This window comes from Saccostrea echinata, unplaced genomic scaffold (genome assembly GCF_033153115.1).
Source record: "Saccostrea echinata isolate AGI-Se365-2 ecotype Australia unplaced genomic scaffold, CSIRO_AGI_Sech_v1 ptg000037l, whole genome shotgun sequence".
NCBI classification, from domain to species: Eukaryota; Metazoa; Mollusca; class Bivalvia; order Ostreida; family Ostreidae; genus Saccostrea; species Saccostrea echinata.
In genome coordinates this window covers 781,236-799,669 of record NW_026889786.1, presented here as the reverse complement: position 1 = coordinate 799,669, position 18,434 = coordinate 781,236, and the positions used below count along the sequence as shown (strand labels likewise).

The following is an 18,434-nucleotide window of genomic DNA, read 5'->3' as shown; positions in this document are numbered from 1 at the left end:
ATTCCTCTGTTCTTACACGTTAGTCTATAGAGCTGGCTTCGCACTGCTCACTGCACCAGCTATAGATAAATAATTCAAAGTACCTTATTTGACATATGTCTCCAATCCTTTCAAGATTAGGTACAATTAATATTGCTTACAATATTGTGTTTACTTTAAAGCATGCCTCTGGTGTATTTAGGGTATTTTGGATGTATTTTTACTGATGTAAAATTTTAGTTTTTTGAACTAAGCAAAGAAAAATCAAAGAATTTCACATATCAAGTGAAAATGAGAGCAAACTAAGAAGACTTTTAAAAATAGACCAAGACTGCTACCCAAAGTTATTCTATCTTTATAACATGTTTAAATTCAATTAGTAAATATTTGAGTTTTGCTCAACAAGTTTATTTTACCTTTATTTTTTTTTTCCAGACTTGAAAAAATACAAAGCTAAACAATAATGGCAGTGTACTTTGATCATCGGTTGGATACTGACCGTTCAGGAATTAATGTTGACACCCAGTGGTTTGATGGCAGTCCAATCTTGGCAGTTAACACATACAGTGATGACACGGGTGGATCTGTTAATCTTTTTCTTGATGAGGTAACCCAATTCACCACTGAAATTCTTCATAAATAGATTTTAATAATTCATGATATGAAATAGGAATTCACCTAAAATATAATGTAAGTCTTATATTAAAGTAATACTAGAGGTGACATTAGATTCATAATTAAAAAACCGAATTGAGTGTCTTTATTTTAGGGAGAGAAGCTGCTAAATGTTACACTGACCCGTACGTGTCAAGCCACTTCTATGGCCTGGCATCCCACCAAGAAGATCCTGGCTGTAGGCTGGGACAATGGAGAGCTGTTAGTCTGGAATGAACATGATCATGAGTTGCATGAATCTCTTCCCTTACACAAGACCAGTATCACAGTCCTCGGCTGGAGTTCATCTGGTACAAGGCTCTCCTCAGGAGACAAGGTTAGAATGTGGGACATCCAATGATATTGATGAAGAATAATGTGTATAAATGATACAAGTCTTATTTAGGTTCTTATTAATGTTAGCAAATCACCTGAAAGTATAAATATCAAATTTTTGTTACACATTGATAAATTTTGGATAGGTAAATCAGTATTGTCAGAATTTTCAGTTTAGTTCTTTGAAAGTAATTGAAAAAAGTTTGGTGCCTGAAAGTGTTATTGATATAAATCACACTGTAGTCTGGTGTCTTAATGGTGTGGAAAGCTGACACCAAAGGTCGACTTCAACAGAATCCTCTACATCAGCATCACATACAGGAGCCACTGAAGATAATGTTGTATAGACCTGTACCCCCTCCAGACCCCAACAAGTAGGTCAACCATCAGGGGAAAAATAAATAGCAAGTGTAAAATGCAAGGATTAAAAATAAGGCCAAAAAAAAGTTTTTTTTATCTCTTTATTGATTTTTTATTTTAAAAAAAAGAAGAAAAAAAATTAAATGTGATTTTAATGTTAGATGAAAGAAGCAGACAAAATTTGAAGACCAGCTAAGATTTCTTCTTTTAGTTACAGTTCTTTTGAAAGATACATATTTTTTATAAACAGGGAAAAAAAACAAATATACCTGCTATGGCATTTAATAAAAAATGTAAAGAGAATTAGTATCTTTAAACATTCACTAAAATTTACTGTAAATTATTAGCATATGAAGGGAAAGAATGTACATGTATATTTATTCTAGTGATATTGCCCAGCTTGCTAGAGCTGCTGTCAGTGGTGATGAGAGTGCTTTGGATATGTTCAACTGGAAAAGAGGCAAAAACAATGCAAGAGGAGGGGCATCATTTGGAACTCAGGAGGCTCTGACATTTTTTGTTGGTGGAGCCACTGGTTTGTTACTCTTTGTGGTTTATAAAATTAATCATATACATTTGTAGATTTCTCTGTTCTATACAACTTTTAAAAAGAAATATTTGATCTTCAAACAGCTGAGTTTTATGGCTTTTAACTAATACGTAACATTTGCATATTTAGTTTCCAAGGACCATGTTGTGAACCTGCTTGTAATAATGCAGGTTATTTTCATGTGTGCATAAAGCTTTGACTTACCATTGAATATGCACTCAAAGATTTGGAAACTGATATGAAAATGATTTTATGAATGGGTGCTTGTTGTAGTGAATGAATTGATATGATCAGTACTATTGATAAATGTTCAGCATGAAAAATGATAAAGAAAAAGTGGTTCATAATGTGTCTAGATGTACTTCATTTTTGCACTTTGTTCATGGTAAAATCATTTCTATATGTCAACTCTGACCCCTTGGCTAATGAATAATGAAGAGCTTGACTGTTTCTCAAAACAACTTTCTGTACAAGTATTAAATCAATGTTTAAAATATATAATATAATCAGGATAAAGATTCTGATTGTGTTAAGTATATCAAAAAAGCAAAGCCATATTCCATATTCTAAAATAAAGTTACATGTATTTGCCATTTTGAGACCTTGTAAGCTAGTAAACTTTTATTCAAGCTGAAAACAAGTGACTTCTTATGTATTCAAATTTATGTATGAAAAAAAAACAATATGCAGTAAAACACGCATATAACGAAGTGCCAGGGACGGATGATTTTGCTCGTTATAAACATTATGTGTTATATCCGTTCAGAATATATTTTAAAGTCAATGAAAATCACTTTGCTGTAAGCATCAATTCATTGTAAGTGTGTATTTAATTTCTATACATTTAAGATTAACAGTTTGAAGCAAAACCATTCTGATTACTATGCTTCTAAAGAACTACTTAATTTCTGAATTCTTAAGGTGGCGTGTACTATGTAAATGATGCTGGCCAGTGCTCGCAGATCTTTAATGCTGATGGACCCGTGATGACCTTATTGCACTATGATGAAAAGAATCTCTTGATCACAGTCACAGAAAACATGTTGCTGACTCAGCACTTCATCACTCCAGAGGGGGAGGCTAGGGAGGTCATGAAGGTAGGCTCTTGTTAATTTTTTTGGTTTTGTTTTCTATAACTTTTAATTTTTTAATTGATAGATATATTAAGAGGATAGGAAAAAGGGAGGGAGGGAGAAAGTAGCAACCTTTTCCTTTATGATTTCTTCATGTTAATTTGTATTTGTTACAACTGTGATGTACTTATATAGGTTAAAATGAGTGGAAGAGGAGAGCAGCCTACTATAGTATGGGCAGGATCAGGAATCCTGGCCACAGCTCTTGGAGAAGGAGTAGTTAGGTAAAAAAAAAACATAAACAGGATTTTCATAATTTGTGTAAAAATTTGTGATTGCAGATTGTTGAGTTTTGGATTACAATGTAGAAATTCATTGTTAATATTAAATTATCTGTCCATAATAGGATGTGGGACCTAGAACATGAGGACAACTATATCCTCACACTGGAAGGTCACAGTAGCTATGATCATAATGAGAGTATCACATGTATTTCGTATTGTCCTGAAAAAGGTAAGGTTTATTTGAATAGAAAATATACATGGTATACACCATGCTAACATCTAGTTCAGAAGTAATCTTTTCCATGTAAGAATTTAGTAACCTTATTTATGTATTTGAAGTATTGATGTAATGTCAATTTTTATGTTGACAGGAACTCTGGCAGGGGGGACAAACATGGGAAATGTGGCTCTGTGGAAATACTCTCCTCCACTGGGAGGGAAGGTAGTAGACGGAGAACTGAAATGGAAACTTCAAGCTCCAGCTACAGTGGAGGGACCCATCAAACAAATCAGGGTACAGAATCATTGTATATAGTTTAGTAGCAGTGGAAAAGAATTACCTCTTGTTCCAAATAAAAAAAAATCTAGTGATTTTTTTTTTATAGACATGTGGAGAGAAGAGGCAAACTTAGAAAAGTTTTTATGTATAATTTTGATATGTGATATTAGTATACATACATGTAGCTTACTTTAACTTTTTTTGTTTCAGTGGGGATCAAACAAGCACCTTCTCGCTGTCAATACTATTGCCAATGTGTTCATGCTTAATGAGCAAGTGATGAGTGCAGGGTTTAAGGAACAGGTTAGTTAATCATTTAATTAAGTCTTTTTTATTGAAAAAAAAGGCAAAAGAGGATATGAAATTATTACCAATGCAGATTTGAGAAAGATATTTCAACTAATGTGTATTTTTTATGATAGACTGCAGTGGTTCAATATGGACCAAGTTCCTTATCCATAGAAATGTTTTCCAACATGGCTCATCATGACCTCAAGACAGATATCCAAGTGAAGGGCATTTTCACAACCAAAGTGAGTTATACTGAGTTACTTGATTATTGAGTAGGATAATGTAACAAAGATCTAATTCATTTCTAATTTGTTAGAGGAGAGAAGTTACATGTATATTTTATCAATACTTTCCTAGGATGCATTAGCAGTATGGAACGGTCGTAGAGTGATAACTTATGAGTATTCTACAGACAAGTCTTCTATCAAAGCTGCTGGTAAATATGAAATTAATTATAAATATAGTAAAACATGCTTATATTGAAGTGCCAGGGATGGACAATTTTGCTTCATGATAAACGTAATTCTTGTATCTGTTAAGTTCACAATATGTTTTAAAGTCACAAGGAATGAAAATCATTTTGCTGTAAGCGTCAGTTCTTTATAAGTGTGTTTGCTATAAGCAAGTTTTACTGAAGTAATAATGAAGGATTAAGTGTTTGTTTTTGTGTGTATGAGATGATAACCAACTGGAGGCATGTTATAATTCTGGCATAAGGAAATTAAATTTACATTTTTACATAACAGTTGCCATAAACCATTGGCAAATGTAAATATTTATTAACTTTGCTAAGTTAATAAGATAAGGACTTTGTCAAAAAAAAAAAAATTAAGAAGGCAAATACATGTATATTTACTGTTTAAGGTTCATAAACCCTCTGCTCAGTTATATAAAATGTTGCTTTAACCTTTTATGATTTTTCCGAGAGAAACATATTATGTAAGTGAAATACAAACAATTATATCATGGCTTGCGGGGCAAAATTAAACAAAAAATACATTTCAACTTGACAAATCTATAAAGGAATAATAGACATTTATGTCATTAAGACTTATCTTTCTTATCAAAGTATCAATGAACCTTAAATATGAATATAAATTTTCTGAAATACACGAGTAAAGGATAAACATTGTTGTTTTTTTTCAGGTACATTCACCACAGAAACCATGAATGTGTGTCTATATGAACAGAATGTCTACTGTATTGAAGCGATGAAAGTCCAAGTCAGAACACATCAGGTAAAACACACAGGACAGTTCTACTTATTTAACCATCACAGGACAGTCCTTTACATTTCAACATTTACTGCATGGAGTTTTATTTAAAAAAAAAAATTTAAAAAAAATAAAAACAAATAAAAATTTGTTATTGATGATAGGGTACAGTCAAACAGACTATAAACTTCTCAGAACTTGAGGGGCAGCCAGTCAGTATAGATGTTTGTGGAACATACCTGGTTATTGGAACCAACATAGGATTAGTACGGGTGTATGATTTATCCCGAAGGTAGGTGAAAGGTCTTGTCAGAGTTCTTATGATATCTCTACACGTAATATATTTGCATAATAATTTCAAGTTTAAGATTGATAGTGACTTATAAATTATATTTAATTTGTAGAGAGGCCAAGCCCCATAGTCAGCCCAGAAATCTAGGGGAGATTATTCCTGGATTTGGATCCATCATCTCCTGTAAATGTAACTGTAGTGGAACCCGAGTCAGTGTGTTGATCAAATCAGTGAGTCGGATCTCAGAATTATTGTGTTTGCATGTATTAAACAAATGATATCAAATCTTGATTAACAGTCAATGCAAAATGTAATTTTTTTCAGACACACTTGTGCCAGTCGTTCAAGATGATTTTTGGAGTTTTTTGTCAACTTTCCTTAAAAACGAACATTTAAAATTTTTCAGACACATGGCCACATTGATCCAAAGATGTATTTCTGGGACACAGAAGTGGACCAGGTCTCTTATTTTAACTTTGAGTCGGGTCGGGGTGAACAGGACGATTTCCCTCCCGAACAGATTGAGGGTGTAGAGGGGGACACAAATGATGCTGAGAGGTTTGTTAGTTTTTTGTTACAGTTCTTTAATGTTACTGAATTAAATTCAACTACATGTACATGGTTTTTATATCACAAAGTTAGCAGTAGCTTTATAAAGGTAGTAATTGGGTATTGATTTGTCACATTTTGTTTTTGTCCTCTCTTAGAAACTTAATACACATAATATACAATGCTATTACACATTATTTTAAAGAGGTAAAACTCAGGCTGCCAAAGACATTGCTGGCCGTTACCCAATGACACACTACTGGGATGCCCATGACCCCAAATTAATTGTCTGTGAGGCTAGAATTCTGATTGATGCATTCAACAAGAAGGAGAAAGAGGAAAAGAAGATTGTTTCCCTATCTAAAACTATGGATGATGGACCTGTAAGTGTTGTTGAACTTAAAGACTAATAAACAAATGTTATAACATGGAAATATTCAGATACATGCAATTTAGGCGAATACAAGAAAGTGGTACTGATTTGTGCATTATTGTTCATGCCTGACTTGTAAAATATTTTAAATCAAGTAATCCTGAGCAGGTAATCATCATACATTAGCATTGTAAGTAGATTGTATCACAGGATATACAAAAAAGTGATTCAGATGTAACAGTAGATAGCTTCAGGATATACAAATAAGTGGGTCAGATGTAATGGCTGATTTCACATCATAGTAACATATAAAGGTAGATTTTAATTTTTTTCAAAAAAAAAATTATCGAGAACATAAAAATGTGCATAATATGGTAGTTTTGTATACTTTGTTTGTAGTTATCTAAACCTGAAATTGTACTTTTACAGGTAGAGGTGATGATTGTATCATTATTCAGTACACCGGAGAATGGGATCCTTATTCAGGACAGTTTTCCTCTGCCCGATCAGTTCCAGACACTACTAGGAATTGAAGTCCCCTATCACTACTTTGTTAAAAAGGTCTGTTTGCTATAAGAAGTCAGTGTTAAAATGGGTTGAGTAGCCACTAATGAGAGGAGTGATTCCTATCAATATATATACTGACATCTGGGTTGTTTTGAAAGGTGAATGTCCTCAAGAGTGACATAAAAAGAAATTTTGAAATTAGAAACTGTTTTACAAGCATATCAGAAATTTTCATTTGCACTTTTCATGGAAGACAAAATAGCACAATAGTTTTGAGAACATCAATAAAGGAAAAATGTTCATAAAAAAGCAAATTGAATGAAGATTGAAAAAGATTTTGTCTAGAAAGGAGAACCGTATCAAAAAGAAAGTTGCATACAATGCTGGAAACTTATTATTTTAGTGGTAATCATATTTTAGCATCTCTCTCATTGCTTCTTGTCCACTTATTCATGTACAGGGTAATATATGATTAAAACTAGTAGAAGTTATTAAAGACTCAAGTGCAGTAATTAGTGATTGCTCTAATAAGTTGAAGAGGAAGATTGCACTAAATTTTTTTGTGCTTTAATTTATTTAAGTTTATTGTACATGTATATTGAACATAAAATAAGTCATTGATTTCATTTATCTTTAAAACTATTTGACAGAGATAAAGGTTTTTACATATGGAAGTTAATTTGGATAGTGTTGAACACAAGTTTTTCTGAGGAATCACTGACAATGGATATATCTAAATTTTTCATTCATAGTGGTCAGTTTAGTATGGAAAATGTATGTTTTTAAATATGAAAAAAAAAACAATTTATAGACTAAGGAAATGTTCGTGTGAGCTTAACTCTATAAATTTTTCTATTGAAAAATAAAGAATTTGGGAAAAAGTAAAGTTGTCCACGAACTTTACGGAGGACCATTATATATACACAATGTGATTACATGTACTATCATTTAATTTACAAATATGAAGAGATGCAAATGAAAGCTGTATCTTACATTTGCATTTGTGTTTGATTTATGATTCCAGTCAGAAAACACTGGTGATGAGGATGATGGACAAGGGGATGGTCCAAGACCAGAATCTTCATCCCCCAGAATGGTGGCTCGCAGGACCATGAGGGACTTTGTGGGACTCGAGAACAGTGACAAAAATACTAAAGATGCCATGCTTAACTTCAGTTACTACCTTACCATAGGCAACATGGATGAAGCTTTCAAGTCTATCAAGCTCATTAAAAGGTACAAAAGATGTCCGAGGAGAAGAGTTGCATAAGAATGTCATTGTAATTGTGAGGAGTAACATTTGAACTTTTAAATTTACTTTAAGTTAACACTTAAGTTAAGTTAAGTTTTTTAATATTGGGCATTTTCACTATTATTTTTGACAGAGCATGTACATGTGTCAAACATGTAAAACGTGTAGACGTCTTAGCAAACAGAAATTCTAGTAAAATATTCTGTATTTGTACACTATTTTATCATTACAGTGAGTCTGTATGGGAAAATATGGCTAAGATGTGTGTCAAGAGTCGACGGCTGGATGTGGCCAGTGTTTGTCTGGGTAACATGGGCCATGCCCGAGGAGCCCGGGCCCTGAGGGAAGCCATGAAGGAGCCGGAACTTGACGCCAAGGTGGCTGTGTTAGCCATGCAGTTAGGACTGAAGGTATGTTTTGGAAATTCAAATACACTGTACTAAGAGATCATAAGTACTTTATCTTACTGTATAGCAGGTTTTCTTGATGAGTGTAAAATTTGGCGTTTTGCCTACTCAAAGGTATGCCAATCATTTTGACATAATTTATTTTAGTGGACACAGGGTTTCATCTTTTTGCAGATGAACACTAAGAAGAGTACTGGATATTTTAGCAATTAAAGTTTAGCGGGCTACTATCAAAATGCCAAAATAAGCCAAAATTAGCACCTTGCTAAAATAACCCGCTATACGGTATAAGAGGAAGACACTGTACTTATAGGAGATCATAAATCCTTCCTCATCATTTGAGAGGAAGATATTAAATTCAATCCCTTGTCCTCCAGCGAATGTCTCTGTATTGTTATGAGCAGGGCCTTTGTTGAAATAAAAATAGAGATGTTCTATATCTGAGAAGATTTTGGGACACTCGTTTCTTATAGTCATATTGTAAATCTGAAGAAGTAGACAATGCAATCCGTTTCGAAAAAAATCAAGATTTGTCCTTGAACATCCAAGAAAAAAGTTCTTTCTTCCTAAAATGCAGATCGTTCAATTTCTACAATATACCAGTACATGTATGTCTTTAAAATCTTTATTTTAGGAAGATGCTGAGAGATTACTGAAAAACTGTAAGAGGTATGACTTGCTGAATGAATTCTACCAGTCTGTTGGAGAGTGGAAAAAAGCTTTGGAAACTGCAGAAATGTATGATCGTATTCACCTCAGGACCACATACTATAACTTTGCCAAGCATTTAGAAATGAAGGGAGACTACTCAGAGGCTATTCCAAAGTAAGTCAAGAGATTTATGATGATGCATATAAAAAGTATGCATTTAACTAATATTAAATTTTCCTTTAACTTTGCAGTTTGATTTAATTTGTTTTCAAGATGTACAGAATAGAGGAGTAATGGGTTTAAAGAAAATGTTACTAAGATTCCTATTTGTTTAGTTATCAAGCTTAATTGAATGTTTACAGTTACGAGAAATCAGACACACACAGATTCGAGGTCCCTAGAATGTTATTTGATGAGCCAGAAGCTCTGGAACATTACATCAGTATGCACAAAGACAAGTAAGTAAAAATAGGCATGGTAGATGTTGATAAAGATCATTCAACTCTCCATTCTTATCAAAATGCATGGTAAATTTCTAAGATTCTGTAGGATCACTCAGTTTCATGGTAGTGAAATAGATCAGTGCATTTGAAATGGTACACAAACTTTCTCTGATTTTCAGGGCATTACACAAGTGGTGGGCTCAGTACATGGAGAGCACTGGAGATATGGAGACTGCTCTACAATATTATGAGAATGCCCAGGATTATCTCTCCTTGGTCAGAGTCTACTGTTACTGTGGCCAGATGGACAAGGTAAGATCTATTTAGTTCTTTTTCATGAGAGTTCTGTGTTTGAAGGAGGTAGTTTATTCTGCAGTTCCATGTCTTCATTTTTCAGGCTGCTGAGATTTGTAACAACACAGGTGATCGGGCAGCCTGCTATCACTTAGGACGTCAGTATGAAAACCAGGATCAGATAAAGGAAGCTATTCACTTCTTCACTAGGGCTCAGGCTTACTTCAATGCCATCAGGCTCTGTAAAGTAAGCTCTACCATTTTTCTACTTCCTCATAAACACCTCAGGTTTTTGAGTTGCCTCAAATTATTAATTGGAATTAAGACTTGTGTTATCATACATTTGAACAAACCTTTTGTTCAGTTTTTAATAAAAGTACTTTGTTTTTTTTTTTCATTATGGTTATGATTGTATTTGAATAGGAACATGGCATGGAAGATCAGTTGATGAATCTAGCTCTAATGGGTCGACCAGAGGACATGATTGAGGCAGCTCGTTATTATGAACAGAAGCCAGGAGCTCAGGACAAAGCTGTTATGTTGTATCACAAAGTGAGTCAATAGGAAATCTGATCCTTTATAGTTATAATGAGAAGTAAACCAAGGTACAGGAAGGTTTAATTTAAAATTTCATGAGAATTTTAATAAATGATTACAGAGGGCTCTGATAGATATAACACCCTCTTTGATGGATTTTATGACTTACTGATTTCACATTTCTTTTTCCAGGCGGGTAACTTTTCCAAAGCTTTGGATCTGTCCTTCAGAGCTCGGCAATTTGGAGCACTGCAGCTTATTTCAGGTGAACTTGACGAGCGAGCTGATCCTGAGCTTCTGAAGCGATGTGGAGATTTCTTCATGGAGAACGGCCAATATGACAAGGCAGTAGATCTGTTGGCAATTGGCAAAAAGGTAGGATTGTTGTCAGATGAGGAAAATGATTGTGAACAAGTTTATATAGAATCCTCTCCAAATAGTTTTTTCTGTACATAACCTGAAATTTTAGAGAAATGTGCATTAAGCATTCACATTTTTCTAGTATTGGGAGGCATTGAAGATCTGTATGGACCAGACTGTGGAGATTAATGAAGACTTGGCTGAAAAACTGACACCCAGTAAGGACGATCCTGGAATCGACACGATGGAGAGGGTGAAAATCCTGGAGGCCATCGCAGAGGTGTGCATGCATCAAGGAGAGTACCATCTGGCCACAAAGAAATTCACACAGGCTGGAAATAAAATCAAGGTTAGTGATGTATGTAGGTAAAATTCACACAGGCTGGACAAATGTTAGTGATTTATGTAGGTAAAATTCACACAGGCTGGAAATAAAATCAAGGTTAGTGATGTATGTAGGTACCAAATCTGAACTCAAAGAAAGAGACCTGAAGTTCTAAAAACTATTATAAATATCTTTTATTTCAACTTCTAGATATGAAATATATTCAAAAATGAATTCAAAAAAATCTGCTACAATTGCATTTGATTTTGCTTGATATCAAGTTTTATCAAGTTTTATTTGTTTGCAGGCAATGAAAGCACTGCTGAAGTCTGGTGACACAGAGAAGATCTGTTTTTTTGCCAATGTGTCCAGACAAAAGGAGATTTATATAATGGCGGCTAACTATCTACAGTCGTTAGACTGGCGTAAAGACCCAGAAATAATGAAAAACATCATAGGATTCTATACCAAAGGGAGAGCACTGGACTCTTTAGCTGGCTTCTATGATGCTTGTGCACAGGTAAAATTGATTTTAAATTTTCTGTATCATGTCTGGAATTGGGAATTTTGAATACATCTACTTTGAGTAGAGACAAATATTTAAATATGAACTCGTATTTGACATCTCTTAAGCATAATTTATGAAGTGTAGGTGCATATTTCTCAAAATGTTATTACATGTAGTAGGAATTCATGTTGGGTTGCATGTATTGGTATAAATATTTAACTTGTTTATGTAAGGTGGAGATAGATGAGTACCAGGACTATGACAAGGCATTAAGAGCCCTGGGAGAGGCTTATAAATGTCTCACTAAAGCTAAAATGAATGATGAAATGCTACTAGAGGAAAGACTAGCTCAACTGAAAAATAAGATTGCTCTGATAAAGAAGTTTGTCACTGCCAGAAGGTAGGAGAATGAAAGACAGAAGAGGTTCATAAGGTCCTGCCTCTATCCAAATAATTCTAGTGCAAAAACTGCCTTCAATTTTGCTCATGCCTATTTAGTTATTTTATGGAAAATATTATTTTTTTTACCCTCTATTATTTATCCATTATTAAAATTAATCTCATTGCATTGTGCATTTCTCATTTTTTATTGTTTTGTACATATAAAATTGCAGGAAATATTGACCTTGATTTAGTTTTACAGAAAGTTTAGAAATTATGTATGATGTACTTATGTTGAGGTCAATCATCATCTATCTTTAGACCCCACTCCCCCATCCCATATGGAAAGAAGATTGAAGAAAAAATACAATTGTTGTAGCAAATCTGACATGGCTTTTTAATTTTTTTCTCTAGGGCATTTGAAGAGAATCCTGAAGAAGGAATAAAACAATGTCAGATTCTGTTAGAGGAACCAGATTTAGAGTCGGGTGTGAGGATCGGGGATGTTTATGGGATTATGATTGAGTACTACGCTCGTAGAGACAGGTGGAAGGCTGTAAGTATTGTAGAGATTCCTTTTCAAGAAACAGTGCAACACAGTTTAAGTTTGAGATTATATCATATACTGTGGGTTACAGCAGAAGTCATATAATTTTCATTTAGAAAATTCATAATAAATTATCATGTGTTTTAAAGGGGTCTCCTAGATATGAATTTTATTCACATTTTACCAAAGTTGTTGAACTAAAACCCTTTATTATACAGTTGATATGAGAAAGATGAGTGTGTATTTTCATTAATTAACAGGCACATGCTGCAATAGAAGAAATGAAGAGTAGAATTCCCAATGTAAACATAGGTTATTATGTCAATATGAGGACTGTAGAAGCAGTGTATCGTGCTTTGGACATTCCAATGGGGGATTTAAGTAGAGGCAAGATGAATGGAGTGATGGATGAAGAAGATGGAGAGATAGTAGAAGAGGAGGTTGACAACATATATGGACATGATGAAGTTTGATCTCCTAGGACTAAAATCTGGATCTGAGATGTTTCCATTCCATCTGATGTCTGTGATACTCCTCTTGTGTTGTGATACAACTGTGTTTATTGTTGCCATGGCAATTCACCTCATAGCTAGCTTTACAAACACCACCCTTCCATTTTCTTCAAGATCTGATTTTCCACTCAATATGTTTTTGAAAGATCTTTATACATTCAATTAGTAATGATTTTTCTTTTTGAATATTATTTTTGACAGATATGTGTAAAATTGTTTGTGCTATTTTTTTCAGCAAGTCCCAAAGTCTATTTTATTTATATTAATATGTATATGATAAGTGACATTTTATTTTTGATATTTACATAGTATGACATTGTCTTCGTGCAGTGTACCATATTTAGTCAAAAACAGTGGCACTGATTTCCTATTTGTAGAATTAGCATTCTGTAAGGTGAGGAATCCTACAAAATATGTTAATCCTGATGTACATTTATGTCAGTAATCTTATTTTGATCTATCACACTGCCAAGTGAAATCTAAACCCTTCTGTTTAAATATTTGGGGGGAAAAAAAGATTTTTTGAGGATTTCTGAATGCTGTGATGATTTGAAAAATCAGGAAATTAAATTGCATATGAGGCATTTTTTAAATATTTACTGGGTTGATCTGTAAAGAATTACTTGTTCTTGGTTTTTTTTTTTCCAAACTTTTACTGTCATTTCAGAAGCATACACCGTCATATAATCATGTCACTAAAGGAGGTGATGTATGCCAGTTTTTCTTTTGTTTTCCTGTTTGGGATTAGCATTCTTTATCAATTCGCATTCCTGGTTGTGTATTCATAATTTGGGTGGTTTTATCTCTTTAATAGTTATGTCAAACAGGGACTTCCCCTCAGCCTATTAAGTTTTATAGCTCATTTGAGCTTATTAGCACATAAAGCCATTTTTTCCTGCTTTTTATTTCAGCTGATTAGAGTTTTGATACCAGACATGCCCTACAACATTTGAGGTGTTAAGAAAGGCTGCTTTTGTTTTTAGTGACAAGTCAGGGCTTAATATCCATTGCATCCATGTCCAGTAAAAGGACCCAGTCCCAGTTGAAAATTCATTCTTTTCTCCCCTCAAAATTCAGGTAAAAATTCCCAAATGATAAGCAAGTTGAAATTTTCAGTGCTTTTATATTTAAAAAAAAAGCCAAAACTTGAATTTTGTGATTTTAATGATTCATAATGATGTAAATAGGGAGTAAGCCTACAATCTAACTCCTGAATCTACAGTAAAACGTAAGTTGTAAAAACTTCCAGATTTTGCCTCTTGTTCGATTTAAAATTCCAAATGAAATGGTACAGCAACCTGTACCAAAAAGGGTCAGTTAAGCCTTGTGAGTAACTCATTTGCATGATTTAAAGATTTCCATTCATATTTTTGGAAGTGTTCACCGTTTTATGTTGTACAGATGAGTATTTTTTATGATTTTTTTTTTTTTGTTGGTAGTAGCTAGGTTGTTAATTGTCTATTTATTGACCTTGTCAGCATCTTTGTTAGTGTTGTGATAATTTATATATGAATCAATGTCTGACAGTCTCTATAAATGGTGTGTTAGTGGGAGTGCAAGTCTCCAATGTGGATCTAGTGCTGATCACGTGACCTATGACATCAGGTCACGTGGTCAAGTGTAAGACTGTATTATGTCCTGTGACAGTCATGTAAGACTGTACGTTGTAATTGAGTAATATTTTAATAGTTCTTGTATCAATCTGGTGCCGTCCATTTTTCTTACTGATTTATTTTGGGAAAAGTATCATTTAAACATGCAGTAATAAATACTGGGAATGAAACCATATCTCTCTTTACTGTTTTATTATTGGTGCATTATGTATTTGAAGTCTTCCTCGAGTATCAAACTCAGTGTATCTTTAAGCAAAAGAACTTGAGCTTAATTTAGCAAAACGAATCAGTGGAATGAAGGACCACGGCCCTCTTCATAGGAGTTTTGTTTCCATTTCATCATAAAAGTTTTATGAATCAATGCATAGAATTTATGAAGATTGAGTATTCCATATCCATTTTTTAGTTCTTAATGTTATTTAGAATATGATAAAATTAAGATTTTTTTTTTAAATCAAGTACCTCGGGCCCTAAAGATGAATCGTATGAAAAAAAAATAATTCCTCACATAAGGTATATTTAATATCTTACAAATCTTGACCGGGAGGGTAGGGTGGGACCAAAATATGGGATGAAAGGATTACAAGAAATTTTCATTAATTTCTTGGAACTCTACGTCTCATCGCCCCCAGAGGAGCATAGACCATCGACGACACTCCTGAACGCGACTGTCTTTCTTGCCTCTGTTCAGGTGGTCCTTGTGTAATGGTGCCATTGATCACCCATGGAAGTCCTGCCAGGGGATGCGCTGCTACGGGCCTAGGTGTTTCTGGTCTTATTCCACTGCAGACACAAAATCTGCTTAACTATAGGTTAAGTATAGGACCGCTCTTCACTTCTGATCTTTCCTTCTAGCTGTTATTAACTGCTATGTCACTTTCGTCATCCTCCGTGTCTGAGAACTGTAGAGCAAGACAAATTTGACACTGGAATATTGAAGACACGCAATTTTGTTGCAACGCTAATTTCTCTCGAGGCCCAGTTGAAATGATCCTATTGCTTTGCAAATCCTGGCTGTGATGTTCCCCTCCCATCAAAGACACTTCCTAGGTAAACAAAGGATTCCACCTCTTATATTGGCACTCCACCTTGATATTACGATCGACCGACTTGACGGAAACCTAAAGTAATTCGAAGAGGATATATATGAGAAACCTTCCAATTTTGAATTTACAGCCATGCTCTATACCATTTCTACAGATATTAGTTATGATGTTATAAAACTTAGTGCCTACATTTGTGTCAAGTTATTTGGGCGCTTATCCTGTGTGGATAACAGTCAAAGGCTTTATGAAAGTCAAAATTGCATTATAAAACAATTATTAAAGAGATTATGTATACAAGGAATACTGGGTGTATTTTGGAATTTTTTTCGTTTAAGTTTTCTTAATTTATTGTACTCTCTAGGAAGGCTATGGTAACGATTGTTAATATTTGGATCCTTGGGAATTAAAATTACTATAAATATTGTCTTGTGTAATTAATCTTTGACACATTGTTTACCCTCTAGAAATAATTCTTTCCACCCCATCCCCATCCGAAACCTGGTATGAACCTATATAGTAGCCAAATTCACCAAAATTAATAAACATATAGTTGAACCAGTTTCCCAAGTAGAGTGCGGGGAGGGTGAAAACAGAACTGTTCGATATTTTACAACTTGTTAACAGTTGATACGATTGTGAATGATAATTTATGAACAGTAAACTATAATCAACGATTCATTAACTAGAGTTTTCACCCTAAAACTATATTTAAAGGTTGTAAACTGTAGTTTACGAATGTTAATCTCAGTTTATCTGTAAATAAACGTCAACTATATATATTTAACGGTTGTAAACTGTAGTTTTGAGAGATAAACTATTGCCCTGTTCACAGGTACAGAGGCTATTAAATGTGGAGTATTTTATTTTTCAATTGAGAAACTATTTTGAAAGTATATAAACGTTAATTCAAGGATTTCTTAGAAAGTACATGGTTTAGCTAAAGAAAAAAAAAAGAGAAAAAAATCTTTTCAAATTCAATCGAGAAGTCTGCTAAATAAATATATATGCACATATATTAGCTTTTTTTTTTTTTTTTTTTTTTTTTTTAACGTGAGTTTCAAGATTTCCACATCTAAAGTCAATGCATCCTTTTTGTAAGATAATGAATCACCTATTAGGTTCAAGCTAATGCTAAATCATTGGTCTTGTCGGGATTTTGGATTTTTGGATTTAGAACAAAAAAATCATGCTCGACGCAATTTCATCATTTTGATTCCGGATTGAATCCTTTTTTCATGATCACTTCACCGCAGTTATGTAAATTAATAGACGAAAAAGATATACTGAAAACAGTGATTGATTATAATTCTATTTAAAAAAAATTGTGTTACTGAATATTTTTGCCAATGAAAATACGTATGTTAATTATTCTACGAATTCAACATTAAAAAAACAACAACACATTTCTAGGAATGAAATTTCAAGCTTTTCTATTTACCATAACGTTCTTGTCGATTTTCTTACATGTCTAACTTGGGAACAATATTTCTATATATTTGAAATTTTTGTCAGACAACTGTAATGGTATTAGTAGTAATGCCCTGTAAACGCATCATATTTAATAAACGGTTTTTCGACTTTCAATCTTTTAGCCCCCCCCCCCAACACACACACTTTGGGGACTAAAACTAGACGTAAGATTTATAAATCATTTTTTATTGTTGGATAACTCATTTATTATACTTAATGTGAGGTTAAATTACATGCGCGGATCTAGAGGGGGTCAAGAAATTGTAGGGTTGGAAATTTTATTTGAACTGGGGTGGACCCCCCTGGAAAAAATTCCTGGATCCGCGCCTGAATTAAGTAACAAAACAGTTTCATAAAATCACTATAACTTCGAACTTTTAGAGTCTTCGCCACGAGGCCCCCACCCCAAACTCCCAACCGGTTTCCCCCCTCCTTCCCCTTTTTTAAGAATCATGGGTCCGCCACTGTCATGTAGTGCTATTAAATAAAACGAAAAGCAATTTGAAACTGGTAAACTTTAATGTCCTTGAACTCCCTCTTTTAATGTCCATAGACCAAAGACCGTTGACAAGCAGAGTATGTCATTCTTATCGATTTCCCCTCATAAGAAACTCTGACTAGTTTAAGTTTGACCTACTTCTTACACATAATGTTCGAAAGGCATACAAAAGCTTATTTTAACGTAATGAAGTACACATTTCTTTTAGCAGAATTTCAATTTGTTACAACAGAAATACCAGGAAAATATTGTTCCGCTTTTACTGAAGTGGGAATATTAATTTGGGTCTATCGGATCTGTCCGTCCGTTCTTCTGTTTTTTAGTCTGTCTGTCTGTAACACTTTTGTTTCCGTACGATATCTCAAAAAAAACCTTTGAGACTTTGCAATGAAAATAACATAATTCCCTTTATGCTAAAAAACACAGACCCTATTGATTTTTAGATAAAAGGTCAAAGGCATCTTCGTTAGCCAAGGGTTTTTGATCCGCTACTCTCCTCACAAACCCTGTCAAAAGTTGGGATTGTTTACGACACGTGATCTCGAATCTTCCAACATGCGCACAAATTGCGTCATCGACAAAAATTAAAGGCGTATTTGAAAATTAAAAGTTTTTAAAGAATAATTAA

The 18,434-nt window shown here is 33.8% G+C and overlaps 1 protein-coding gene across 1 annotated transcript; it reads left to right on the top strand.

Moving 5' to 3' along the window:
• The first annotated feature begins 422 nt into the window (after positions 1-422).
• LOC133200134 (intraflagellar transport protein 140 homolog) lies at positions 423-14,964 on the top strand. The gene is made up of 30 exons (XM_061335886.1): positions 423-586; positions 749-970; positions 1,213-1,343; positions 1,716-1,864; positions 2,801-2,976; positions 3,148-3,236; positions 3,359-3,465; positions 3,608-3,750; positions 3,946-4,038; positions 4,158-4,268; positions 4,384-4,462; positions 5,173-5,264; positions 5,405-5,532; positions 5,645-5,762; positions 5,939-6,090; positions 6,287-6,464; positions 6,884-7,015; positions 7,986-8,197; positions 8,446-8,623; positions 9,255-9,445; positions 9,634-9,729; positions 9,894-10,026; positions 10,112-10,255; positions 10,432-10,560; positions 10,738-10,920; positions 11,048-11,254; positions 11,538-11,750; positions 11,972-12,138; positions 12,534-12,675; positions 12,927-14,964. The coding sequence occupies exons 1-30, from the start codon at positions 443-445 to the stop codon at positions 13,137-13,139; spliced, it is 4,452 nt and encodes a 1,483-aa protein (XP_061191870.1). The 5' UTR covers positions 423-442; the 3' UTR covers positions 13,140-14,964.
• The last annotated feature ends 3,470 nt before the right edge of the window (positions 14,965-18,434 follow it).

What these genes read in the sequence shown, in the direction of transcription:
- LOC133200134 (XM_061335886.1), top strand. Translation starts at nt 443, where the DNA reads ATGGCAGTGTACTTTGATCATCGGTTGGATACTGACCGTTCAGGAATT. An exon ending in CCCCCTCCAGACCCCAACAA is followed by an intron (nt 1,344 to 1,715) that starts GTAGGTCAACCA and finishes TATTTATTCTAG; the next exon opens with TGATATTGCCCAGCTTGCTA. An exon ending in GTCTTCTATCAAAGCTGCTG is followed by an intron (nt 4,463 to 5,172) that starts GTAAATATGAAA and finishes GTTTTTTTTCAG; the next exon opens with GTACATTCACCACAGAAACC.